Source organism: Cetorhinus maximus, chromosome 14 (genome assembly GCF_964194155.1).
Source record: "Cetorhinus maximus chromosome 14, sCetMax3.hap1.1, whole genome shotgun sequence".
In the NCBI taxonomy this organism is placed as follows: domain Eukaryota; kingdom Metazoa; phylum Chordata; class Chondrichthyes; order Lamniformes; family Cetorhinidae; genus Cetorhinus; species Cetorhinus maximus.
In genome coordinates, this window is record NC_135892.1 from 105818506 (window position 1) to 105846097 (window position 27592).

Below are 27592 nucleotides of genomic sequence, written 5' to 3' on the forward strand. Positions count from 1 at the left end.
CCAACACAGAAAACAGAGATCCTGGTCGTGGCCACTTCCTGCTCCCACCGATCAAATAGACTCCCAATATCTTCTAAAATTTGAAACTGCATGACTGCTCAGGATTTGCACTGATAGTTGACAGTGTGCATTTCTAATTCCACATTGCCATCACTGTTTATCAAGTTCTTGGGCAATTACACCATTTTGTTCAATATTTTCAGTCACCATGAGTACCTCCTGGTATAGCGATATTTGGAGACAGTCTATGTTGCTTGTTTAAAATGCTTTGTGCTGTGCCTCTCTTGTTCTGACTTTTTTGTTTATTTGTAGGTAAAAGCTACAGGTCAGGACCTCTACAATCAAGTTTGCGATATCCTGAAGATCCGGGATGGTCACTTCTTTGGTCTGAGTATGGTACAAAGTAAGTTGGGATTCAATATTTTAAACATTCTTTTTATGAGGAAATAGGATGACCTCCAGCGAATGGATTGGCCAAGAGATGATTCTTGCCAAATCCTTGTTCTATTTTGATAATTTGTGGTAACACTACATCCTTATTTACTTGGTTTGTCTGTAACGTTTATGATAAGTCTAAACATTTATTTTTCTATGGGGCTTTAGTTATTAAGAAGAAAATAATCAGGTTCCAATACTTCCCATTCAGGCAAGTGTAACATAATATTGCATCTGAATTCACCAAGTACTTTTGACAAACAATTGCTTGATGGTCACAAGATATTTCTAATATATTGTATAAAGTTCTGGTTAGACTGCATCTGGAGTACTGAATTCAGTCTGGGCACTGCACCTCAGGAAGATATACTAGATCTGGAGGGGATGCAGTACAGGTTCACCAGAATGATACAGGACAGGTTGCACACAGTAGGGCTTGTATTCTTTTTGAGTATGGTTAAGGGGTGATTTAATTGAGATGTTTAAGATGATTAGAGGATTTATTAGGGTAGACAGAGAAAAACTATTTCTTCTGTGTGGGGGACTCCAGAACAAGTGGCATAACAAGGGGTGTTCAGGGGTGATGTCAGGAAGTACTTCTTCACTCAAAGGTATTGTAAATCTCGAACCCTTTCCTCCGAAAAAGCTGTTGAGGCTGGAGTTGATTGAAGATTTCAAAGCTGAGATTGATAGATTTTAGTTATGTTTAGAGTATTGGGGGGGATATGGAACCTTGGCAGGTAAATGGAATTGAGATATGGATTAGCCATGGTCTCATAAAATGGTGGAACAGGCATGAGGGACTGAATAGACATGTTCCTAAATTCCCAACTCTCTAAATCTAAAGCTTACATGCCATGATTAAATGAAATGTATAATCATAAATTTTACCCTTTTTTTGGACCTCTTACTGAGGTAAGCAGTGCCATGAGCATCGGTCTTCTTCTATTACATGGTTTGAGTTGCAATTCCACATTTGTGAGCCTATTTGCAATTGCCTATTTGGGACATTGCAGCCGATCCAGATCTTGTACTACCCAATATCCACTAATGCACCTTCATCTTGTACAATAATCAGCAACAGGAACTCTGGCTGTTTTTTATAATCTTCTCTAGTCAAGCGATATATACCTGTAATGTTTCACGCCGTGAATAAATCTATTCCAAGTAAAGACTGTGACTTCCTTCACCACCTGGCTATCAGGAGTATAACAGGACACAGCTACTTGCTGACTTAACCAGAAGGAGAACTATAGCCAAACTGCTCATTTTGGCTATGCAGTATTTATTGGTTCAGGTCTAGCCATACAAATACTGTGGCTACAAGAGCAGGTCAGAGGCTAGGAATCGTGCGATGAGTTACTCACCTCCTGACTCCCCAAAGCCTGTCCAGCATCTAGAAGGCACAAGTCAGGAATGTGATGGAATACTCTCCATTTGCCTGGATGAGTGCAGCTCCCATAACACTCAAGAAGCTTGACACTGTCCAGGACAAAGCAGCCCACTTGATTGGCACCACATCCACAAACATTCACTCCCTCCACCACCGATGCACAGTAGCAGCAGCGTGTACATTCTACAAGAAGCATTGCAGGAATTCACCAAGGCTCCTTAGACAGCGCCTTCCAAACCCACGGCCACTACCACCTAGAAGGACAAGGGCAGCAGATAGATGGGAACACCATCATCTGGAAGTTCCCCTCCGAGTAACTCACCATCCTGACTTCGAAATATATCGCCGTTCCTTCAATGTCACTGGGTCAAAATCCTGGAACTCCCTTCCTAACAGCACTGTGGGTGTACCTACACCACATGGACTGCAGTGGTTCAACAAGGCAGCTCATCACCACCTTCTCAAGGGCAACTAAGGATGGGCAATAAATGCTGGGCCAGCCAGTGACGCCCACATCCCGTGAATGAATGAAAAAAAGCGAGGGGAGAAAAACACAACATTTTGGATACAGAACCTATTGCATTAGAGAAGCAGAGGTAGAAAAGTACTGTGCCCACTTTACCTGTCTATCAGAGAGTACTTAATGACTTCAGATGCTATGTTACTAAATCTGCAATTTAAAGCTGTTAAAGTTTGTAGCATTTAAAAGCTAAACCGAATGAATAGCCATTATCAAGATAAGTTATTTTCATCCATGTAACCACTTACCACAAGTATGAAGCCCAATGATATTTCATTAAGTCTGGAATGTAGATGGAATTTCTTTAATCAGGGGGAGATGGATAGAGTCATAGATCAAGTTGCTTTAAGATAGTGATCTTTTTTTCCCCCTTATTTTCAATTATCTGCCTTCTGCTGAAGGTGATAACCCTTTGTAGGGGAGGGCTCAATAAGCTATGACATCCTTTTAGTATCTCAACAAAAAAAAGCCACCCTTTATGTACTGGCCTAAGCATTTGATCACAGGTCCATCATAGACCATTAATCCCAATCTTGTGTGACACAGTTGTGCTCTCCCTTTAAGAGCAAGGGTCAGTAGATTGTGATTGGGATCAGGCACGCTGGCTGATTTTTTTTTTGTCCCCTCTCCTGTTCTCTTGCTCCAGCATAACGAGGCTACTTCCAGCCTCTACTGCCTTAGGTTAGGTGCAAACTAGAAATCAAACTTAGCACCTTTCTTGTTCAGTGGATCAGGTGCTCAATAACTTTGAACTTCTGTGTGTTAATCGCAAAGTGAAAAAATGTGCCAATCATGCTCTCAATTCACTTGTTAATCATTTACAATAACAGCTGGAGGAGGAGTGGTAAAGGTGGTGCAGGGAGTGTGATGTGACTTTTGACAACCGAGATGGAATAAAACTATGTTTGACTCTGGTTTCTTGTTCAATATTAATGGGAAGTGAAAGCTTCATGCTCAATTAATTGGGACTTGCCTGCTCAAATCTGTCAGTCCTTCAGTGAGTTTGGCTCTGAAAAAGTTGTAGTTAAATCCCGAGAGATGCAAGTTGACGAAGAGTTCTGTGCTCGGATCACAAACTTTGTTAGACTGCTCCTTTTGAATTATTTGCACAAGTTAAATTAGTCAAAATTAAAAAATTTTACTTGTGCAATATTTTGCTTTTTCTTAAAATGCTAAATGAATGACTGGCACATGTCTCACAGCCTGGAATCGATGTGCTGAGTCGTGAAAAGCTAGCTAATACAGAATTGTTTCTGTGTGGATCAGACTGATTAATTTTCAGTCTGTTAGTGAATCTAGAATTCAGAATAATTGAATGTGAATGGGAAGGGTTTTGTGCATCGGTATTCAAATTGGAAGTGTGTTTATTTGTATGTTTCTGTATGTGAACTGTGCTTTCCAATTTTGACTGTTTTATTAAAATATTTATGAATCCACCTCAGGCTATAGGATAACCAACTGAAAAGCTCAGTGTCATCAGGAAGATTAAGCGTGAAGAATCTCCTGTTTGACAGATGGTGCTCAAGGCTAGTAAACAAAGGCAGAGGACATACTGCGCAATATTCTGGCAGGGAAACCTGTTACAAGGCCAGAATGTTAATTGTAGAGCATTACGATTAGCTAGACGGTCATTGGGAAAACAGTAAAAGAAAAATGAGATAAGCACGTGTCTGCAGGGGAGCTACAGAGGATTTATGATGAAAACACCAGAATGGTTAACAGCCATCCTGGATGGATTTATTGGTAAGGGGAAGATTTAGGATTCTGAAATTTATAAAATCCGTGGAACTGAGAGTATGCAAAAAGGGTGACACATAAATGTTACATTTCAAAATAGAAGCTCATTGAATCTATCGTAGACAATTAAGTATTTGAGGGAGTGTTGCTGAGCTTAGTTATCAGTAACTAAGGGTAATGGAGGCTGAATTGTTTAAGTAAGGATGTAAAGAATAGTACTGTATCAGGAATAAGAAGGCGGCTTTCAAACCTGCTAGGCAGGAGGATTGAGTAAAGGTTAAACAATGGCAGGTTAAAAGAAGCTTGTAAGCCAGGATTGAATGCGGAGCACATCTTGAGTAACAGTGAAGGGTTTTCTTTCTTTCCCCTATTGCCGGTTGCCAACAGCCCTGCTACCTTAGCTGAGTAGCCCATTCATCACGTATGAGTCAGACGAAGAATATTCAGTTGCAAGAGGCATTAACGCTGAGCCTGATTATCAAATATTTTGGGAAGCCTGCTATTTACAAAATGTTCTCTGTTTCTTGTTTAACAATGCAATGTTAAGCCACACAGCAGATTGGGCTGGGCTGCCATTCTCTCAGTCACTCTCACAGAGGGTAACTGAAGTGTTATTTTCATATTTTTAGACAATGAACACATTTTCATAGACTTGGAGCAGAAGCTCACCAAATATTTTCCCAAGGAATGGAAGAAAGAAATTAGCAAAGTAAGTTTTATTTGTTATTTGGTACAAGTGCAGTAACTGTAACCTTCAAGTCTTTAGGATAGCCAAGTTGAGTTCCTGCATCGTGCTTATTATAGAATAACAGATCTGTGGATTTTGTGTGCTTTTTGCAACTGAAATAGTTTGCTAGGCAATTTTTTTTGAGAAATTGGGTGGCATAATAGGTGAGATGTTAATCTTTTTATGTGCAACCTGTGTGTGAACAGCAATTAGCCAAAGGACCAGAGACACCTCTCTCCATTAGAGAGACACAATTGGTTATATGTAGCTTGAGGGGCACCACTCCACAAGTGTGGGGCAAAGCAAGGAGGCAGGCCTTCATAAACTAGCACAGCCGGTACAAGGGTTGAACCTGCACCCTTGGCACCATACTTTAGTCATCTAGCCAACTGAACTAACTGACTCCCACTGCACAATGTGGATTAATGGGATGAAAATCTCCTCAGTCTGCTCTAAGACTGTAAGGGTATTATGTGCAATGAATTTATCTCCAGCCCAGTTTTAAAACTGACTGCTTCAAGAGTGCTTTGACTGCCTTCCTCCTCCTGTTGTTGAGGCTTGACCCCCAATGGTGATGCACTTTGGAATGTTTTAAAGGTAGACGCGCTGTGTAAATGAAAGTTGCAAGTTGTGGTATGGATAGTGTATTGGAGAAGGTTACTTCAAATCAAACCAGGAATGTAGAATTAGAGAATATAACCTGAAGTCAAGCAGCGGCGAGTAAAGTCGGGTAGCTGTGCAAAACAGGCTTCCGACCCAAGCATGCACCGTTCGCTCCCATGTGGTTAGGTTAAAATCAGAGCTTTAATCTTGGCAGAAATGTATAGCTACGTTCTAATGATACCGCCTCCTTCCTTCCCCTTTTCCTTTTTTAACAGAACAATGAAAGTTTTGGTGCTCCATTCGTCGTTTGTTTAAGGGTGCAGTACTATGTTGAAAATGGAAAAATAATAAGGTACAGAGTTCCTCTTCAATAGTTGAGTTTAAAAATAAAGTAAACACATCTATTCAGTAGCCATCTCCACAGAACACTTACCATGGGTCAAACTTTGTAGAAAAAAAAAATTGCTGAATAATTTAATCTCAGATGAAAATAAGAGAGCCTGGTAGTAATAAACGTACATTTACTGTGTGACTGGTCAGCATTGTGACCTTGACAAATGGGTGCTTCCAATGACTCATTTGTTTATCTTCAAAATAAGTAAAGTAGAGGTAAAATAATGATGAGAGAAAAATAGAAGGCACACCTGCACTGAAAAGGATTCTGTTGACTACTGATGATATTTGATTTTCAAACAAAGTAGTGCCTGCAAAATGAACAATAATGTTGCACTTAATTTTACCGCTCACCCGCAGTTTAAAATGAAGATAATTTCAAGGGTTCTTCCATTGTGGCTCTCTGTTGTGCAGTTAGATGGCTGTTTAGCTGTTGCTGCATGTGGCGGGTGAATGGGGAAAGGAGGGGGAATGGTTGAAAACCTTGGAATACAAGTCTGACTGATTTTATAGAATTTTTCCCCAATCTGTTTGCCACTTTTATCCAAGTTCCCCTATCGTGCCGCTTGTCTGTTGAGGTATAGATCCACGGGCAACTCTGCCTTCCGTCTACCCCAAGTGCTTGCTTTTTTGGGTGCAAACAATGACTGTTAGGATACAGGACAGTCGAGCTTGCTCCTTGCCTGATATTCAACATGGGCATTTCCCAGGTTGGCGGTTGCCGTCGGATAGGAATAAAGAGAAATAGCTCTGACTGATTTTCCTCCTCGCCCTCTGATCTACATTTTCACAAGCACGGGGCCTTTTTCACTCTTCCAGCTGGGATCAGTTTTTGCAGTGCAGTCTGGGCATCATTTTTGACACCTCCTGGTCTACAAGGCTCCGTTGCGCACAGCTTTCATGAGCCAGGTTGTGATACCATGCTGAAAACATTATCCATACAATGCATGTTACTTACATCAACAGCTGTTCAGTTCATTTTCTAACTCTTGTAAAATTCTCCCTATCCCCGCAGTGACAAGAAGGCAAGGCATTTCTATTATTGCCAATTAAAAGAGCAAGTTTTAAGTTCGAGGTGCACAAGCAAAGAGGAAGTCTATTTTTTGCTTGCAGCATATGCTTTACAGGCTGACTTGGGGAACTACAAGAAGCACGTACATGTTGGAAAATATTTTGAGCCTCAGCATTATTTCCCTCAGTGGGTAAGAATAACTTATTTGTTTTTGTTTGCTGAAGTTCGATCATTATTTCAGGTTTTGTATGTGCAGTTGTAAGAATTTTAACTCGCTAATAGATATTTTAAAAACTTGGTTTTTTTTTTGAGATATGCTTGGTGGGCTTCTTTCCTCAAGGTTTCAAGGTAACCTGGATGTTTGCATAGTCGGCATTTGGAACGTGCAGGATTATGTTGTCTATTTAATATGAGTAAAACGTCTAATAGCTAGAGCAATATAAAATACACACTTGGTACCAGTAGCTTATGTGAAACAAACAGTGGCACTAAGCACTTCATATCTATAAACTGTTGCTTGCTGACTTTTGTTCAGTTTATAGATTGTTTCAAGCCATATACTTCCTCTTCCACCCCACCCCTCCCCTGTCATATACCCCTCAATCAGGTTTCCTTTTTGTTCCTCAATCTCATGGTTCGGAGATCAGAGCTCAAATACACAAACTACATATTATTCAGACTAAGTCCAAAAACTAATCCATGTCACAAGGCACAAAGAGTGTATTTTCAGCTTCTGCCAATATGCACCTTATTACTACAAAGAATAACATAGAAATTACAGCACAGAAACAGCCCATTTGGCCCAAACTGTCCAGTGTTTATGCTCCTCCCATCCTTCCTCATCTAACTCTATCAGCATAACCTGCTGTTCCCTTCTCCCTCCCTTAAGCATTTCCCTTAAATGTACCTCTACTATTTATCTGATCTACATCCCTGTGGTAGCAAGAAGTTCCAAACTCTTATCAGTCTCGGGGTAAAGAAGTTTTTTTCTGAATTCGCTATTTGATTGCTTGATGACTAATTTAGACTGATGGCCAATTTATACACCATCTACTTCATAACCTTTCATAATGCTAAAGGCCTCTATTAGGTTAATTAATGCAATGTTGCGTAATGTCACATTTAAAAAATTGTACAAAGCATTACTCCTCAATGACACATGCCAACGGAACAATTCTGATTCATATCTTACTTGCTGTACAAAGAGAAGAGAATTGTTGTCCTAGTCATCAGTGCGTGGAGTTAAATGACGCTTTTATTGAAAAAGACTCTAATAAATACTTTTACGTGGAAAACATTGAAGCTGGGGAACTGATGAACATAACAGGTTGTTTTGCCTGAAACCATAACCGTAAACAATTTACAATCTTTTCCCAAGGGCTTATAAAAAATTTTCTCCCCGGACATAAGTTAACAAAATGTAGCAATGGATCAATGATGAGAAGCCTGGTCTTCAGGCTGGCCTTATGACTAATCACAACAGAACTGCATGTGCACACAATGGACAACACCCCAGCTTGAAACCTGCAGACTCTCCTGAAAACTCCCCAACCTTGCCACCGCTTCAACGAATTCAGACTTCTTTGTAAGTCGGTGCTTGCTCTGGCCTTCACAGGATGGGAAATCAGAGAGAAGCCGACTGATATTTCATGAGACGGGAGATTGATTTTTGGAGCGGTGCCAGGAACAGGCTGAAGAGCAGCTGGGCTCATTTTTGTAGCTAATACCTGGAAGAGGAGGCAACAGTGAGTGGATGAGAATAGAAAGAACATCGGGGGCGGGTCGCGGAGGCTAAGCTGGGAGAGGATCAGGGATCTCTTTTTTGGGGGCCTGTGCGAGGAGGTGCAGGGGTAGCCTGACTATCAGGGGAAGCGGAACAAGTGTCCTTTTACTGATTTCAAAACTTCTTGGACAAAACATTGCGGAGGCAAAAACTTTAATATTCTCATGGAATTCCTGTTTTCTCAAAGTATAACTGATGGTTTTAATTTTAGCAGATGCAGATTTATTGGAAAAATCTCAAGAATAAGCTAGTAACGTAATAATTCTTTAAAAGGGAGAAAAAGCAGATATTTCCTTGGTCTATCGGTCAGTAAACAAGTTGCTTTCAAACTTGCTCTTGAATCATAAGATGTAACAATTTGGCATTTACTTTTGGCATTCCGTTGAAACCAGGTAGAACAATAAGACAAAAGCATACGCCCACAAACCTGTTTTCCCTCCCCTTCTTGAAGCAAAACTGCTTTGCTCAGGCACAATATAAGCGCAGACAATGAGTGGAATGTCCTGTTTGAGTTCCAGGTATATCTAGTGACATTCTCCAGATTTGACAGTTATAGACAAGGCTGTATTTAACTGGAACAGAATTACCTGGAAAAACTCAGCAGGTCTGGCAGCATCGGTGGAGAAGAAATCAGTTAACGTTTCGAGCCTTTACGGCCCTTCGGCAGAACTGAAGCATAGTTAGGAGAGAGGTGAAATATAAGCTGGTTTATATTTCACCTCTCTCCTAACTATGCTTCAGTTCTGCCGAAGGGCCGTGAAGGCTCGAAACGTTAACTGATTTCTTCTCCACCGATGCTGCCAGACCTGCTGAGTTTTTTCAGGTAATTCTGTTTTTGTTTTGGATTTCCAGCATCCGCAGTAGCTTTTAGCTTTTTGTTTTTATCTCTGTATTTAACTGGGCTTGAGTCAGGATATAGAAATTATTCCTGAGAGTGCAGACAGGGCTAAGGCATGTGGATTTTGCTCATGGCCTGATACCGAGGATCCTGAATAGGCGGGAATAGATCTAATTGAAGATTCAGGTGACATCATCACTGTTCAAAAGAAGGAGAGAAAGGTAAACCCAGAAACTACAGGCCGGTCAGCCTTCATATCAGTGGTGGAGAAATTTATAGAGACAATAATCCAGGAAAATATTGTTTGGAGAATTGGAAAATTAAAGATGAATAAATGAAAATTAGCCTGGATTTGTAAAAGACAAATCATGTTTAACTAACTTCAATTAAATTCTTCAATGAAGGAGTGGAGATGGCTGATGAAAATAGTGTAGTTGATGTGTATATGGACTTTCAAAAGATGTTTGACAAAGTATCACAAAAAGGTCCAATGATAGGGTGAACTGAAGGCAGAGAATAATGGTGAACAGTTGTTTTTTGGACTAGAGGGAAGTGTACAGTGGTCAGTATTGGGACCACTGCTCTTTTTGATATATATTATATATATTATTGATCTGGACTTGGGTATATAGGGTATAATTTCAAAGTTTGCAGATTACATGAAACTTGGAAATACGTATGAGAGCACTGGTAAGAGCATTTGTACTCTCTCTCTCTCTCTCTCAAGGTTTAATTCAATTCTGGGTCAGTTTAAGAGATGCCCAGAAGATCCAACAGATAGCCCTCCCCTTACCCCACCACATGAGGACTTTTAAAGGCAGGTTTTACACCACATTGGATTTGCATTCCACAAGATATTAAACTGAAGATGTGAGATTGCCTCCTCCAGGGGCTCCCATCCCATTGAGCTCCAGAATCAGGTGAAGACCCTACTCCGGTGTTGTGCTCCATCTTTAAAGTTGCTGTGAGCAGAGAGCATTTGGAAGCTTAAGAGCTCTTCTATAAATGCATCCCAATTCTCTCCCTAATCTTTTGTTTTTCTAAAAAAGGAAAAATTTTTCTAGCATTAGATGGTGACTTAGAATAACATGAAACCTGGCAGAACAGCATCTTTTTGAGGTGGTGAATTACAAAGGAATTTGTTATGAACGTGAATGTCCAGATGATTTCATGCCTTGGTCCTGCTACACTATAGGGAAAGAAATGAAAAACCTATTTAAGCTGAGATTATGCTTTTTGTGTGATGTTTTTAATGAATCTGCCAGCAGAATGTCATCGTAGCCTTGTTAGCTCAATGTTCTCTCCCAAAATTTAGAAGGATAAAATCTATAATTGCATTGCCAAAGAAAATTATAGCTGAATGCTCTGGTTGGACTCTTGCTTTGCACTGCCTGAAGTGCTGTCAATGAGGGAAAGGGATAGTAATAATAATTATGGTAGCACCAGAATGGTTTGATGGTGTGCACAACAATTATTTGTTCCATACATTCTTGTCTTGTTAATTGCTGCAAATAAAACACTTAGACCAGTCCAGTTTCTTTTTAAAAAAAAAACCAAATAACAACTATTATAATATTTTGTTTCATGTGCTTAACTGTGTGTGAACAGTAGTTTTGTTCTGTAGGAGTGCTGCTGTTGAGATGCAGCACTGCAGTGTCGGCAATGGCTACGAGAGCAGGTCAGAAGCTGGGAATTCTGTGGAGAGTAACTCACCTCCTGACTCCTCAAAGCCTGTCCACCATCTACAAGGCACAAGTGGGGAGTGTGATGGAATACTCTCCACTTGCCTGGATGAGTGCAGCTCTAACAACACTCAAGCAGCCTGACACCATCCACAACAAGGCAGCTGCTTGATTAGCACCCCATCCAACACATTCAACATCTACTCACTCCACCACCGATGCACAGCGGCAGCAGTCTGTACCATCTACAAGATGCACTGCAGCAACTCACCAAGGCTCCTTCGACAGCGCCTTCCAAACCTGTGACCTCCACCACCTAGAAAGTCAAGGGCAGCAGACGCATGGGAACATCACCACCTGCAAATTCTCCTCCAAGCCACACACCATCCTGACCTCGAACTATATTGCCGTTCCTTCACGATCGCTGGGTCAAAATCCTGGAACTCCCTTCCTAACAGCACTGTAGGTGTACCTACACCACATGGACTGCAGCAGCTCAAGAAGGCAGCTCACCATCACCTTCTCAAGGGCAATTGGAGCTGGGCAATAAAAATGCTGAACTAGCCAGTGAGGCCCATGTCCCGTGAAAGACTATAAAAAAAATGAAAGATGACAAATGTGTTTTCTAACCCATGTGACTATAATAATTATGGTGCTTAGAGCTTTAACTAAAAAGTGGAATGTTTGCTTTGTTGTACATAGGTAATTAACAAAAGGGGCTGTGATTACATTTTGAAGCATGTTCCAGAAATGCACAGAGAGCATCGTGGCCTGACTCCTAAAGAGGGATTGCTGAGGTTTATTAAAGAGGCCTGTCTTTTGGAGGACGTGCCTGTTCATTATTACAGGCTCCAGAAAGTAAGGAACATATTTTCTTTTCATTCATTATTACTAAATTACAAGGCTGTTAAAATGGGAGGAGAAAAAGTTACTAATGGAATAAATTACACGTATGCTGCAAGTCTTAGAAGAATTTCCTCTTGACTTGGCTGGCAGTGCTATAGTCTGGTAGATGCTTTGTCACCCTAATGGTGAATGTAGCCTAAAAGAGTTTTCTTTCATTGAAAGTTATCTCTTTGACTACTTTGATGTGCCAGTATTGTGTGCATGTGTATGCCTGTGCAACACAGGTTCCAGTATAGATATCTAAGCGAGGCAGATTGTGAGCCAGGAACAATTAAGTTTGTGAAGTAGCACTGGATACCTGAGATAGGTTAAAATAACAGCTTGCAATGTTCACATGATGCCATCAAATCACAGTAGATGAGGACTTGGCTTGTGGTATTAACAGAAGTACACCCCTTGCAGATATGGGCCGGTAATGCAATGATTATATATTTCGGGACTAGTGATCTGGAGGTCTGGACTAATGATACCGAGAATGTGAGTTAAAATCCCACCATGCCATATGAGAATTTGAATGAAGTTTAAAAAATAAATCTGGAAATAAAAAGTGTGCATCAGTAAAAATAACCAGATTAGATCTCCAAAAAGAAAACAGCTAGCTCATAACGTTCCTTAGAAAAAGAAACCTGCCATCCTTTCCTTGGTTTGGCTTATATAACACTCCAATTCAATCAGCTGTATCAAACCACTTCTCCTCCTCCTTCACGTACCATGCCCTAAGAGAACTTTGGCAACCATGGACTTTCTTTGGATTGGTCCATGATTATATTTGGCAAAGTACTGCAGTGGTTTGCCATCGCCTTCTGCAGTATGGCTGACCGGGAAACTCTCCCACTCTTACTGCCTGCCATCAGGCATAAGGATTTACACAGGCTGTTAATCAACCTGTTTGACCATATTATGAACGCACCTTCCGTGGCCATCAAGTCCTGGAGTAGGACTTGAACCTGGAGCTTCCAGCTCAGAGGCAGGGACACTACCACTGCATCACATGACCATATCAAACCAATACAAGGTATAGAAAAAATCAGGTGGATCACTTAACTGTGACTTAGACATCCTTTGCTATAAAGTCATCCTCCATAACATTTGTGGATTGTGCCATGGGCACACACACAGAATCAGCCAACATCCCATATTCCTCCATCACTATGTCATTTTTGATAGGATAGACCCAACAGAGTTGGCCACAGCAGTTTACAGTTGATATCATCAACATTGACTCCAGACACCATTAAGTCTGATGGCTTCAGGAAACATCCTGCTAATTATCACTTACCGCCCTCCCTCAGCTGATGAATTGGTACTCTTCCATGTTGAACACAGGGTAGAAAAGACACTCCTCATCACTCTGCTGGGTGCAAATGCATCTGTCTTTGGCAGCACAGGTAGGAATGACCACTGCATAATCCTTGTGGACACCAAGTTCCATTTTAACACTGAGCATATCATTCGTTATCTTGTGTGGCACTACCACTATGTAGAACAGGGTGGATTAAGAACAACAGTAACAAAAGCAATCTCTAATAGCACCTTGAACGTGGAGAACAGATCCAGTAGCTTGAAATTGGGCATGCACAAGGCACTGTGGACAATCATCAGCAGTGTAAACGTGTACGACTGCAATCTGTAACCTTATGCCTGTTACGACTAGTCCTGGGCGAGGTTCCCCAATTTGTTATGATTGCGGGTGAGGAGGAATGACCTGGCTCCCCTTCGTTGGTCGCAACAAGGTTATTTTAAAAAGGATCCCTTCCTTCGTGGATACCTTCTCCCAGTCCAAATATATTTATGTTTTAGAAGTCAATTTAACCAGGTTTTCTTGAGTCAAAGAAAGAGTAAGCTTATTAGTTACTAAAAACCCAAGAAAAAAAATTAAAATGCAACACACACACAGATCAGAAATTAGAAGTTGAGTCCAAAAATAAAAGTTGAAAAAGATATACGGATTAGTCTTTGGCTTGCCTGTGAGGAGTAGATGGTGAAACGTTGCAGCTAAGTTAGGTGATTCCAGTAGAGCTGACTTTGGTAGTTGAGCAGTTGGTTTGGAGACACTTGGTTCTGCAGGTTAGCTGACTTGCCTCCAGCCAGAGAGAGAGAGATAGAGACTATTATCTACAAGCTGCAGGGATTCCTAGTTGCTGTTCTTCTGCTGTGACCCCCACAGCACACACGAGCACACCAGAACTATAACACACAGCACACAGATCAGGTTTGCGGCAGGCTTTTTAACCCATTTTCTTGTGTATTCCTGGAAGGGAAAAACAAACATGTCTGCTTTCTTTCAACTCGGATCATTTCCACATTCTGAGATATAAGTCAACAGGTGATGATTTCTGCTGAGATTGGTATCCATTGTCTCTGCAACCACAGGAAATTAAAGTTCAGTCTTTTGCATTGCATCTTTTCCTTTCAAGTGTCTCTGTCTGAAGTAGGCCTTGACGCCTTTTTTTAGGTGCGATATCCGATGGTCTCTCTGGATTAGTCGGCCAAGTATAATCCACATAGGAATTTTCCAGAAAGCGGTTACTTTACATTCTCAGCCAGCTTTTGCTTGTCTGTCTTTTTAAAAAACACGTCTTCCTTAAAAGTTCAATATGCCCATAAGTAATTCGAGCCCGTGATCTGCTGTCGTGACATGCCTGGCTGATACATCCCTCTCACTTCCATCACAGTCAAGCTATCTGACCAACCCTAGTTCAATGTAGCACATGGGAGAGTTTGTCTGGATCTGAAAATGAGGTGTAAGCCCAATGAAGCCACAAACAAGACTAAAGAGTGCTCAACAGTAGAAGCAGAATGCTACAGAGAGCAGTAAACCAACAGATCAGTTCAAATCTCTAAAATCCCACCACATGCAGTCACAAATAAGAACATAGCAGGAGTAGGCCATTCCGCCTGTCAACCCTGCCCTGCCATTTAATTAGATCATGGCTGTTTGTCTACCTCAATCCCAATTATCTTGTGCTACCCCCATATCCCCTAATGTCATTAATATCCAAAAATCTATCGATTTCTGTCTTGAACATGCTCAATGATTGAGCTTCCACAGCCCTCTGGGGTAGAGAATTCCAAAGATTCACCACCCTCTGAGTGAAGAAATTCCTCTTCATCTCAGCCCTAAATGGCTTGCCCTTTATTCTGAGACTGTGTACCCTGGTTCTAGACTCACCAGCAGGGGGAAGCATCCCATCTACATCTACCCTGTCACGCACTACAAGAAGTTTGTCAATTTCAATTAGATCACCTCTCATTCTTTGTAACTCCGGGGAGGGGGAGAGAGGGCTGTGTTTTAGAGATCAGGGTGGAGGGTTAAAGCGGGGGAGGGGGGGGATACGATCTTGTGGAGGGGGGTGCCTCTGATGGGTATGGGGACCCCCCACCCCCCAAAAGAGGCACCCCCTCCATTTTGCCCACAGCTGCTGGGCTGCCCACCTTGCTTCCACCTTCCTTTGCTTCAAGGAAGAAAAAGTGGCATCATTTGGCAATTTTTATTTGAAATATTTGGCCTCGATAGATCAAAGATTTATGGGTGAATCCATTTTATTTCTTGCACGTGAATTCTAATTCTGTTTCAGAGCTAAGCAGGTTCGCAGTGCTCTAGCCAACCTGGCTCATTAATGGGATCTGTTAACTGGGACCCATGATTCTTCCCATTTGATTCCAGTTAACCCTGTAAGCCTAAGGGTTAGCAGGACAAGGAGTTAGAATCTTACCGGCATTCTGTGTCCGTGAGCCTATAGGGCTTTAGCTGGCTAAACTCCATCAGTAAGACATGTAGACACCTGGCTGTATTTGAGCCTTGGTTGTTGCCAACCTGCATTTGGTTAAGTAGGATGTACCCTATGGCAGAAGCTTGGTTATGACTTGTGTCATAAAACCTTGTGTGCTACACGTTCAGGTTGTTCTGCCTATTTGTACACAGGTTGACTTTTAGCTGTTGAAATGTTTGCTTTAATCAACTGTATAGAAGGATGCTCCAAACTTTGTATTGGTGGTCAGCAATCTCTACAACAACAGCAGCTTGTAGCACCCTTAATGTAGTAAAATGTCTCAAGGCTTTTCACGGGAGCGTGGTCAAACAAAATTTGACACCAAGCCACATGAGGAGGTATGAGGGCAGAGGGACATGGAGGTATAGCTTTTAAAGAGGATCTTAAAGGAGGAAAGGGAGGCAGAGAGATGGAAAAGTTTTGGGAAGGAATTCCTGAGTTTAGGGCTTTGGCAGCCAAAGATGTGGCTGCCAATGAGGGAGCGATTAAAATTGGAAGGGGGGTGGGGTGGGGTGTTCAAGAGGCCAGAACGAGAGGTGTGCAGGTATCTCGGAGAGTTGCAGGGCTGGAAGAGATTAGGGAGATAGGGAGGGGCAGCGATTTGAATATAAGAATGAGAATTTTAAAACTGAGGCAATGCTTAAGCACGGGGGGTGATGAGTGAATGGAACTTTGTACGAGTTAGGACATGGGTCACAGAGCTTCGAATGACCTCCTGAACACCGTTTTGCCTCTGCATATGCTAACAATTTATTCCGTTGCAGGACAAGAAGGAAGCGCGTCCCTCGGTGGTGCTTGGGCTCACTTTGAAAGGCATGCATATTTATCAGGTACAAACAAGGATGTGACTGTGTAAAAATGTAATGTTCGTTTAATGCTTGCAAAGTGGCCGTATTCAGCTGCATTTATAATTCCAACGTCACGCACTTTGTATTCCTGCTGCAATTAATTGTTAAGCATATTAACTTTCTGTGTTTATTCTGCTTATAGGAGTCTCAGAACGTCCGGCAATTGCTGTATGACTTTCCGTGGTCAAATGTTGGCAAGCTTACTTTCCTGGTAAGTGGAGGAATGTGGTCCTGCCAGTTTTTGGAATCTTGTAAGGCTAGTTTTGAACAATTCATTCCTTAAACAGCAAAATGCCATTTCGAGGTTTCTCTTCATTGTCCAGTCAATATTTGTTTCTAACCCCAAATGTTGTTCAATGTTCATTTTCATGGAAGCTCTGGCCATATTCTGTTTATTTTCCCCTGTGATGGGATGCATCAGATTTCTTTTATTCTTTTAATGCTACATAAATTTGCTATTGATTTTCAATTGTGTATTTTTTTACCCCCACTGTGAAGTGCATGGAGCATTCTCTCACTTAAGAGCTGGAAGCGTCCTCAAATCAAACTTGCACTGAGGCACATGAGAAGACTTTAGGGTAGATGATAAGAAGCTTTATCAAAGAGGTAGGATTTAAGGAGTGTCTTAAAGGAGGAAAGCTAGAAGGAGAGGTTTAGGGAGGGAATTTAAGAACCTAGGGCCTTGGCACATGAAGGCACAGCTGACAATGGTCAAGTGATTAAAATTGGGCTTGCTCAAGGGGCTAGAATTGGGGGAAGTGCAGAAATCTTGGAGGAACATAGGATGGAATAGATTAGAGACGGAGAGAGCTGTGGCTAAGAATGGATTTGAAAACAAGGATAATAATTTTAAAATAAAGGTGTTTCTTAACTGGGAACCAGTGTAGGCTAGTGAGCAGAGAGGTGATACGCAAATGGGACTTGTTAGGACACGGGGCAGCAGAGTTTTGAATGACCTCAAATTCACAGAGAATATAACATGGAGGGGAGGGGAGAGGAGGGGGCGGGTCAGTAGGAGTGGTTTGGAATAGGCAAGTCAAGAGGTAACATAGGAATGGGTCAGGGTTTCATAAGCAGATGAGTTGAGGAAATAACCTTACCTTAAACCCTTAATTTTAATAATTATGTGCTATTGTAGCTCACAATCTGTATCACTCACTTACTAGTTAAATTAGAATGCCACAATACTCCCCGATCATTAATGGTGCTTTTGTGAAACAGCCATGTAGACTCTGCATGGTTTGTCAAGGGCTCTGCTGTAGATTTCACCGCTGATTCAGTGTAGAATGGAACATGTATGTGTATCTTTCCAATGTGAGTTTGTCTTTCGAGGAGACATTTTATCCTTTGAAACTTTAAATCCAATTTACTGCCCTATGATGGCACGATAGCTGTTTCTTTTCTTTAAGCTTGGATTTAATTTGACTTATCCCCGACCCTCTTTTCCTTCCACATTTTTGCACGCATTATTTTCTAACCACAGAGGCAAGTGTCGGAGCAGTGAATCAAATACTTGTCAGGGAAAAGTGAGATTTCATCCGTTCTGGCATATTCCTGATTTCTATAAGTTGCCTGTGAAAGGACAACTGATTTATTTTACTCCAGTTTTTTTTTGCATGGGCTAAGTTAATGCTGAAGATTGGAAATTGAGGAATTATAAAGATATTCTTCAATATCTAATATTTTCCAGGCCAGATTGGGATTCTGTAGAGTAGGGGATTCAGAGATGGTGGTGATTGTGGGATGCCTATGATAGAATAACATATGAACTCTATGTGGAGTGGACTTGACTGGCCAAGTAGGCTTTACTTGCTCCAGATTTTGCACGTATAAGGACAAGAGAAGCAGACACATGGGAACACCACTGCCTGTTCCCCTGCAAGGCACACACCATCCTGACTACAAACTACATTACCTTCTCTTCACTGTCGCTGGGTCAAAACCTCGGAATTTCCTTTCCAACATCACATGAACTGCTGTGGTTCAAGAGATGGCTCACCACCACCTTTGAGGGCCATTAGGGATGGGCAACAAATGTTGGCATTACCAGTGATACCCACATCCCACGAAAGAATAAAAAAAGTGATAAATAGGAGAACGTTGCAGGATTTTTCTCTCATATCAATTATCAGATTATTTCCGTCACTGGAGTTGTGTTTTATTGTATGATTTTAAACCTTTTTGCTTCCTTTTCTGTTGTAGGGAAAGAAGTTTGAGATCCAGCCAGATGGTTTACCCTCCGCCCGGAAGCTGATCTATTACACAGGTTGTCCATTCCGATCCAGGCATTTGCTGCAGCTCCTCAGTAGCAGCCATCGACTCTACATGAATGTTCAGCCCGTGCTCAAACAGATTCGAAAAATTGAAGAAATGGAAGGTAAGAACAGAGAAAACACAACCTAGGTGTGTGGGAAAACCTCCAACGTACAGTTTAAACTCTGTTGTTAAACTTGCATACTTAAAACAAAAAGTTTAACTAGCCTGGACCCTTCACAAATGCTCCAAGTTGATTCCAAAATGTTGTAGTACCTTTTCCAAATAAACTTCCTCTACTTCTGTTTGAAGAAGGGCAGGGTAATCTTCTCTCCAGCGTTCCTCCCTCAACCAGCACCATCAAAAATAGGTTATCTAGCTGTTCATTTGTTTGCTGTTTGTGAGATTATGCTGTGCCCACGCAACAGCAATTAAAATGTAGCTTGTTGACTGTGAAGCACTTGGATCATTCTGAAGATATGATAAGCAGCTATATAGAAATGTAATTTCTTCTTTCCTTTCTTTCTTACCTGTCCTAATTTACATATTGGAACTGAGATATTACATTCTTGTGGTATACAACTTCTTTCAAATGGGCATTTTTTTCTTCTTCAGTGGTCATTCAAACAGAACTGGAGAAGTGCATGTGCTTGGTTACAGCAGAAGTACTCGATCCTTTCTACACATCCTTTCTCATCAGTGGGCGCTGTGTAGCATGTATTTGTGGTCAGCTATTTCGAATGGAGGGAGTCTGCAGCAGGACCAGGTTTCAGGCCATTTAACCATTCAGTTTTGTACTTTGGAGCTAAAGGGTTGTCCTATCTCAGACTGGGTAGCTTGTAGCAAGATGGACTAAGAGACAAAGCGGGGGCGGGTGGTGGATTGGTTTTACTTTTGGATTGGGGTACTCTTTGGAAAGACTCTTAGGAACTATGAATGAAATTGTGGGTTTCTCTGCCAAGTAACGTTCATTTGGGGAGAGGAGGCTTTTGTGGGAAGGGAGAGCTGGATTGTGGATTGTTTTTGGGCTTAAAGGGGGGTGTGAATAGGAACACTATGAAATTAATGAGTTTAGGATTTTTTTTTTAGGTTAAAAAGTACAGACTGAAGATTGTAAGTTGTACATGAATGCAATTCTTGGATTCCACTTCCTCATCCAGTTTTGGAATGTGGGAATGGTGCTACTGCTCCGAGTCTATTTTTGGTCACTGGTCGTGCTGCTGCTGCCACCTTGTGGTGTGTTTATGAAAGGCCATCCACCATATCATTGCTTGCAAAGATAAAAACAAAAAGCTAAAAGCTACTGCGGATGCTGGAAATCCAAAACAAAAACAGAATTACCTGGAAAAACTCAGCAGGTCTGGCAGCATCGGCGGAGAAGAAATCAGTTAACGTTTCGAGCCTTCATGGCCCTTCGGCAGAACTGAAGCATAGTTAGAAGAAGGGAGAAATATAAATTGGTTTAAGGTGGGTGGGGTTGGGGGGGGGGGGGAGAGACACATTTTGAGGGTGTGGTGATTGTGGAGATGAGCAGATAATCAAAAGATGTCACAGACAAAAGGGTCAAAGAGGTGTCGAAGGTGGTGACATTTGTCTGAGAAAAGTGCTAATTAAGAATGGAAGACAGGATATTCAAAGTACAGCTCTAGTGGGGGTGGGGTGGAAAGACTAACAAGGTTTTAGTTTAGATTTAAAAATAATGGAAATAGGTGGGGAAAGAAGAATCTATATAAATTATTGAAAAAAAAAGGGGGGGGGAAGAAACGGGGTGGGGATGGGGGGAGGGGGAGTTTAAGATCTAAAGTTGTTGAATTCAATATTCAGCCCAGAAGGCTGTAAAGTGCCTAGTCGGAAGATGAGGTGCTGTTCCTCCAGTTTGCGTTGGGCTTCACTGGAACAATGCAGCAAGCCAAGGACAGACATGTGGGCAAGAGAACAGGGTGGAGTGTTAATATGGCAAGCGACAGGGAGGTTTGGGTCACTCCTCCATCACCCCCTACTCCTCAACCCCCACTTATGGCACCTCCCCATGCCCACGCAGAAGATGCAACACCTGCCCCTTCACTTCCTCTCTCCTCACCGTCCAAGGGCCCAAACACTCCTTTCAAGTGAAGCAGCATTTCACTTGCATTTCCCCTAACTTAGTCTACTGCATTCGTTGCTCCCAATGCGGTCTCCTCTACATTGGAGAGACCAAACGCAAACTGGGCGACCGTTTTGCGGAACACCTGCGGTCTGTCCGCAAGAAAGACCCAAACCTCCCTGTCGCTTGCCATTTTAACACTCCACCCTGTTCTCTTGCCCACATGTCTGTCCTTGGCTTGCTGCATTGTTCCAGTGAAGCCCAACGCAAACTGGAGGAACAGCACCTCATCTTCCGACTAGGCACTTTACAGCCTTCTGGGCTGAATATTGAATTCAACAACTTTAGATCTTAAACTCCCCCTCCCCCCATCCCCACCCCGTTTCTTCCCCCCCCCCTTTTTTTTTTCAATAATTTATATAGATTCTTCTTTCCCCACCTATTTCCATTATTTTTAAATCTAAACTAAAACCTTGTTAGTCTTTCCACCCCACCCCCACTAGAGCTGTACTTTGAATATCCTGTCTTCCATTCTTAATTAGCACTTTTCTCAGACAAATGTCACCACCTTCGACACCTCTTTGACCCTTTTGTCTGTGACATCTTTTGATTATCTGCTCATCTCCACAATCACCACACCCTCAATGTGTGTCTCCCCCCCGCCCCACCCACCTTAAACCAATTTATATTTCTCCCTTCTTCTAACTAAGGGCCATGAAGGCTCGAAACGTTAACTGATTTCTTTTCCGCCGATGCTGCCAGACCTGCTGAGTTTTTCCAGGTAATTCTGTTTTTGTTTATGTCATTGCTTGCTTCTGTCAGCAAGAAACATGAAACATTCAATCATCATTTTCCTGATCATTATAGTGTGAATAATTTTCAGTAAAGCTTCCAATTCAGAAATATTTTCTCCCTCAGGAACTAAATTGAATCTGAAATATACTGATTAACGTGTACAAGAATTCCCACTATAGGTATCCTGCCTCACTTCTCTGAGGAACCAGTACTTTAAAGGATTGTGAACATAAAAAAGTCTCATACCATTTTAGAAACTCAGTTGAGACATGCCAGATTCCAACATCTGTCGATTAATTCCTGGCTTTCTCAATTATTTGGGAGAGTGAATAATTTAACTAATTTATTTTACTTTATTTTTGGGCAAAGATGCTTTCCATATTTACATTAAAGTTTACATTCCTTCACAATGTACAATGCAGAGAAAAAGCGCTACAGAGAATCGTACATCAGTGATGTCTTTGAGATGGATCTAGAGCGACTAGATGAGCATTCACATGGCAGTGGAAGCAGTCAAGGAAGTGCAAGGAACAAACGGCTCTCCCGTCATTCAACCGTTAGCCATGGTAGTTCACATACCTCTGGGATTGAGGCAGATTCGAGGCACAGAATGTCTGTGGAGATGGCAGTGGATGAACCATTTTCTACTGAGCCAGTGCACAGTACAGTTAAATACTGTAGTATGATGAGCCGCAGAAGCTCCCATACATCAGGAATAGAGAGCAGCAGCAAAGACCGGACTGATGATGATGGTAAGAATGTTGGCAAATTTCAGTTATATGACTATTCTCCCAGTCACTTGACAATACTATAGCAGTCTGTACAAAAAGCTACCAGTATTTAGCATTTATGTTCAGCTTCTTTGGAGTGACATATATTAAGATCACAGCCGATTCAGGCAGAGAAACAGCCCAGTTTTTCATTTGGGTGAGGCTGCTTCTGATCTTCAAAAATACTTTGAAAATTGACGCATAATCTGTAACCATGAAGTGAATCTAAGACAGTCCTAAGGGTTTTTAGAAATCAGTGGGGATGGGCTTGACTTGATTCAAACCAAACCCATGAAGCCAACACCACTCTGTCAATGACAGTCAAGTCAAAGAGATACAGGGGTGGAACATTTCTTATTAAATTAACTAAAGATGCTGGTCGTCCAAGTCTCACAATGGTGGATGAATCAAATTCTTTTGCTTTCCACAGCTGCTAGATTGTAAAGCCATATCAATCTCCCTAAATCAACATTAGGCAATTTACACAAAATACAAATTTGAAGCTTTGCAGGTTTTCATATAATATGGGCAACTAGCAAACTGGATTTTAAAACCCTTTCACACAACCACACGTGTAACTGCAGTGAAATAGCTGTTGAAGCATATATGTGATGCTTTGCATATAATATACATGGAGTACATTAGGTCAGTGCCCCATTGGATTCAGTTTTTACTTTCTAAATCAATCTCCAAAAACACTAGTCACGGCTTAGAATTTAAAGTTTAAAGAGGTTAACAAACAGTTTTATAAGACTGTTTTCTGATTAAACCTAATTCTTCAATAGCTAACTACCACTCTTTCCTGCTACAGAGGTGGAGGTCCCTGTCGATGATCCACTTGAGACATCTCAAGAAAATGTTATAATTGAAGGTGAATCTGTTGACTATCCCATTTTAAAGCAGGACTATTGGCAAGGTGAGCTGAATGGTTATAGGATGCATGCTCAGTAATGACCATCTCTAATTCAGTAACTTTCACTTAGGTTCAGAAGGAATTAAGGCCTAGTCTCAGACTCAAGTTAAATGGGTCAAAATTGATAAAGATTATAGTAGGGTTGAGGATCAGTAGAAATTAAGTAGAAATAAAGATCATGGGTAAAAATTCATAGGCTACGATCAGAGTAGTTACGCTGTGATCGTACCCACTGGTGATCAGTGGCATAAAGCCTATTGGAGCATATGTGGTTGGCTCATACAAAGGCCAATTGAATTTACAGGGACAGATTGGGATCCAGCATTATTATAACACTGCTCTAAAGGAGCCAAGTGGGTTGCAGCCCCCATAATTTCATTGGTGTGATTTAAAACTATAACATCAACTTATAATACCTTTAATGTTATAAATTGTCCCAAGGCACTTCACGGGAGACAGTCAGACAAAATTTACACCTAGCTAAAGGAGATAATGGGGTTGGCAACTAAAAACTTGGTCAAAGTGGTAAGTTCTTAGGAGTGTCTTAAAGGAGAGAGAGGTGGAGAGATTTTGGAGGGAATTCCAGAGGTCAGGGCCTAGATGGTTGAAAGTAAGGCTGCCAATGGTGGGGGTGAAGAAAATTACGTATGCACGAAAGGTCAGAATTGGAGGAATGCAGAGTTCTCAGAGGATTGCAGGGCTGAAGAAAGTTATAGAGATAAGGGTGAGATTATGGAGGGATTTGAACGGGAAGATGAGAATTTTAAAACTGAGGGATTAGTGCACCAGGAGCAATTTGTCAGTGAGCACAAAGGTAATGGTTGAAAGGGGCTTACTGTCAGTTAGGATATGAACTTTGGAGTAGTTGAGTCTGGAGGGTAACAAAAGCATGGATGAGGGTTTCTATCAGCAGATGGGCTGCACTGTGGGCAGAGATGGGACAAGTTATGGAGGTAGAAGTAGACGGTCTTTATGATGGAGGGACTGGCAGCTCAGCTAAAGATCACATATGTTGTCAATGTTGTGAACAGTCTGGTTCAGCCTGAGGCAGTGACCATGGAGAGAGATGGATTCGATAGCTAGGGAATGCAGTATGTTGTGAACGGCTTCAAAGAAAGTCACAAACAATAGTGACTAATTTTAGCAACAAAGTACACAAACAAAACCCTTTTAAATCAATAGTTTTTATTTAAAGTTTAAAATCAAATTCAAGTATTATGAGTAGATTATGTGCTGGTCAGTACTTTGGTGTGGTTTTATTACCTCTAGAATAGACAATACCAACACACTCCTGGCCAGCCTTCCATATCCTACCCTCTAAATTTGTTCTCATCCAAAACTATGCTGCCTGTGCCCTAACTCGAGCTAAGTCCAATTCACCCATCACCGCTATGCTTGCTACTTACATTGGCTCCTAGTTAAACATATTCTCAATTTTAATATTCTCATCCTTGTTTTCAAATCTATCAAAGACCTTGTCCCTCCCTTCTCTGTAATGCGTCAAGCCCTACAATCCTCTGAGATATCTGTGTTCCTTCAATTCTGGCCTCTTGAGAATCTCTGGTTTCAATTACTGCACCATTGGTGGCTGTGCCTTCAGCTGCTAATGTCCCAAGTTCTGGAATTCCCTCCTTAAACCTCTCAGCATCCTTTAACTCTATTTTTGTCTTCATGATGTTCCTTAAAACATACCTCTTTGGTCAAGATTTTGGTTATTTGCCCCTAATGTAAAATTTTGTTTGATTACACTCCTGTGAAGCACTTTGGGGTGGTTTATATGTTAAAGGTGTTGCATAAATACAAGTTGTTGTCGTTGTTGGTACATAGTGGGCTGTAAAGATTTTCAATTAATCTCTTCTGTGACAGAGCTCCATAGTGATGGCCTATAGCCAAAGCCACTGATCTGTGAATCACAGAATACTATCCCATCTTACAATATAAATAGACTCATTCAGTCAACAAAGACCAAAGGGTCTAATTGTAGACTAATGGAATCCTGGAAAGTGAAATCATCCAAATCTCACCTGCTTACAATAATGATTTAACTTGTTAATAAAATAACCTAAAGTAAGCCTATATTGAAAATAGCATCTTAACATTAAATCATATATTTCTGTCTTTTTAGCAATGAAAAGTCTGTTTTGCTTTCTAGATATTACCAATGATACCACTGTGAGTTTGTGCGATCCTTCAGTAAAACTTCGAGGACAAAGTGTAGACTCGCTCTCACAGGTACAAAGTCTTGCTTTTGCTATCTTGTAAAGAAGCTGGAGTCCAATTCTTTGCATTCACATGTTTAAACCAGTAATTGCTTAAATGTTATATTAAAAGGTGCTGTGTCATCAACTATTTGGTCAGCAGAAGGTATAGAAATATAAAAATATACCCATGTTTGCAATGTAGATCAGCAGACCAATAAGTTGGCTCTCCCATAATTTTACTTGGTGAACACTGCTATGTTTTAACTTGCTGTTAAGTCATTTGTAACATCAATCTAAAAGCAGCTTGGGTAATGATAACAGTGTTACGAACATACACGGAAACTATAAAGGGAAGTTAGAACTTTCTTCTAGGGAAAGTATAAATTCTGTCTAATCTTTCAGAACTTAGAAAATCTGAATGAACAAATGTGTCTTCACTTTTACAGGCTACGCGATCTAAGCCGCGAAATTCCACTGATCGCCATAGTCAAAGCTTGGATGATGTACGTCTGTACCAACAGCAACCACCTTTAGGCTCCACTTTATCTTCAGACAGCTCCCAGAGCTACACTTTTGGCTGCATCAGTGAAGACAAAGATAGCCAATTTTGCTACACTTACTCCACGGCAGATTGTAAGACTAAGTCCACCTTTTATGGCAAACGTTCAATGAACTGCCTATCCCTGGACCTCCTTGGAGAAGAGCAACTACTAGAATTTGTGGTATAATTAGTAGCTGTATCATCATGGTTAATTTGCTAACTAGGCAAGCCCTGGACTGATCTATTTTTGAGGGTTAAATTATGATTTAAGGAAGTTGTATTGCGAAACATAATGTGAAGATCTCCTGTAACAGGAATCCACAGGGAGTAAGGTCCAAAAACATGAGCCTAACAGTAATTTCTGCAAACAATTTAATGGAGTACTGTATACCTCACCAATACTTGGAGCCCAAACTAAAGATTCATTGTTAGAATCTATCTGCAGTTGTATGAGTAACTTTGGGACTTACTGTGGTAATTTTGCAATGGGTTTTATTTCATACATAGAAAACAAATGGAAAACTCTTAACCATTCCTATTTCAGTACCAGAGTTTTTGTCGACACTAGCCTTCTGCAAAACAATTCCATATTTACCCAAATGAGAAAAATACAGATATTTCATTTTACCTGTGAGGCATTCAATGAGTTGAGTAACAATGAACACTGACCACAAGAATTAGGAGGAATAGGCCATTCAGCCCCTCGACCATGCTCCACCATTCAATAAGATCATGGCTGATATGATTGTGACCTCAACTCCACTTTCCTGTCTTTGTCAGCTCCCCCACTTCCTAACCCTTGACTCCTTTGTTGATGAAAAATCTATCTGAATTGGATAATTGGAGTGAATTGCCTTTATTGTCGCCTTCATCCAGTGTTCCTAGGGCTCCCCAGCAACAAAATTGGTGGGAGATGTGCCTGCATTTAAGAAGTCTTGCTTCAGCTAACCCGAAAGTTCATTTTTAACAACCCACAACAGCAAGGAACAACAATATGAAGATCTATCTAGAGTACACACTTCAGAATCATTTTTTGGGCACTGCTGTGTTTGGAGGATGGAGTTTAAACTGAACAACGTTCAAGCAAATACCAATGAATGATTACTTTGATCATTTAAAGAAAGGTATGCCTTCAGTGGCAACAGAGTGACCAATGCTCCAATAAACTAATGAACAATGGGCTCCCAATCATTACTCTGTTGTTACTGGGAGATTTTAAGCAATTGTATGATGCTTCCTATGACTAAGAAAGAAAAATTGGAGATCAGTCGGGTCACTATTTACCATTGTGCACCTCTAATCGGCAGGTGTGGAATAGAATTAAGAGGGCTGAGAAACAAGATTTCATTTGTTCTCTTCAAAAGCATTTTGGTTTCAAGCAAGGTT

The 27592-nt window shown here is 41.2% G+C and overlaps 1 protein-coding gene across 1 annotated transcript in view; it reads left to right on the plus strand.

Annotated features, from left to right (window-relative positions):
* The window catches only part of LOC144689918 (FERM domain-containing protein 6), a 64004-nt gene extending 37361 nt beyond the window's left edge, over window positions 1-26643 (plus strand). Inside the window, exons 3-14 of the mRNA XM_078557427.1 lie at window positions 313-403; window positions 4715-4794; window positions 5691-5767; window positions 6824-7010; window positions 11826-11981; window positions 16567-16632; window positions 16793-16861; window positions 18853-19027; window positions 22204-22533; window positions 23363-23467; window positions 25617-25696; window positions 26112-26643. Coding sequence (XP_078413553.1) covers window positions 313-403; window positions 4715-4794; window positions 5691-5767; window positions 6824-7010; window positions 11826-11981; window positions 16567-16632; window positions 16793-16861; window positions 18853-19027; window positions 22204-22533; window positions 23363-23467; window positions 25617-25696; window positions 26112-26393 — 1698 coding nt within the window. The 3' untranslated portion in view covers window positions 26394-26643. The remainder of the gene's footprint in view (window positions 1-312; window positions 404-4714; window positions 4795-5690; window positions 5768-6823; window positions 7011-11825; window positions 11982-16566; window positions 16633-16792; window positions 16862-18852; window positions 19028-22203; window positions 22534-23362; window positions 23468-25616; window positions 25697-26111) is intronic.
* The last annotated feature ends 949 nt before the right edge of the window (window positions 26644-27592 follow it).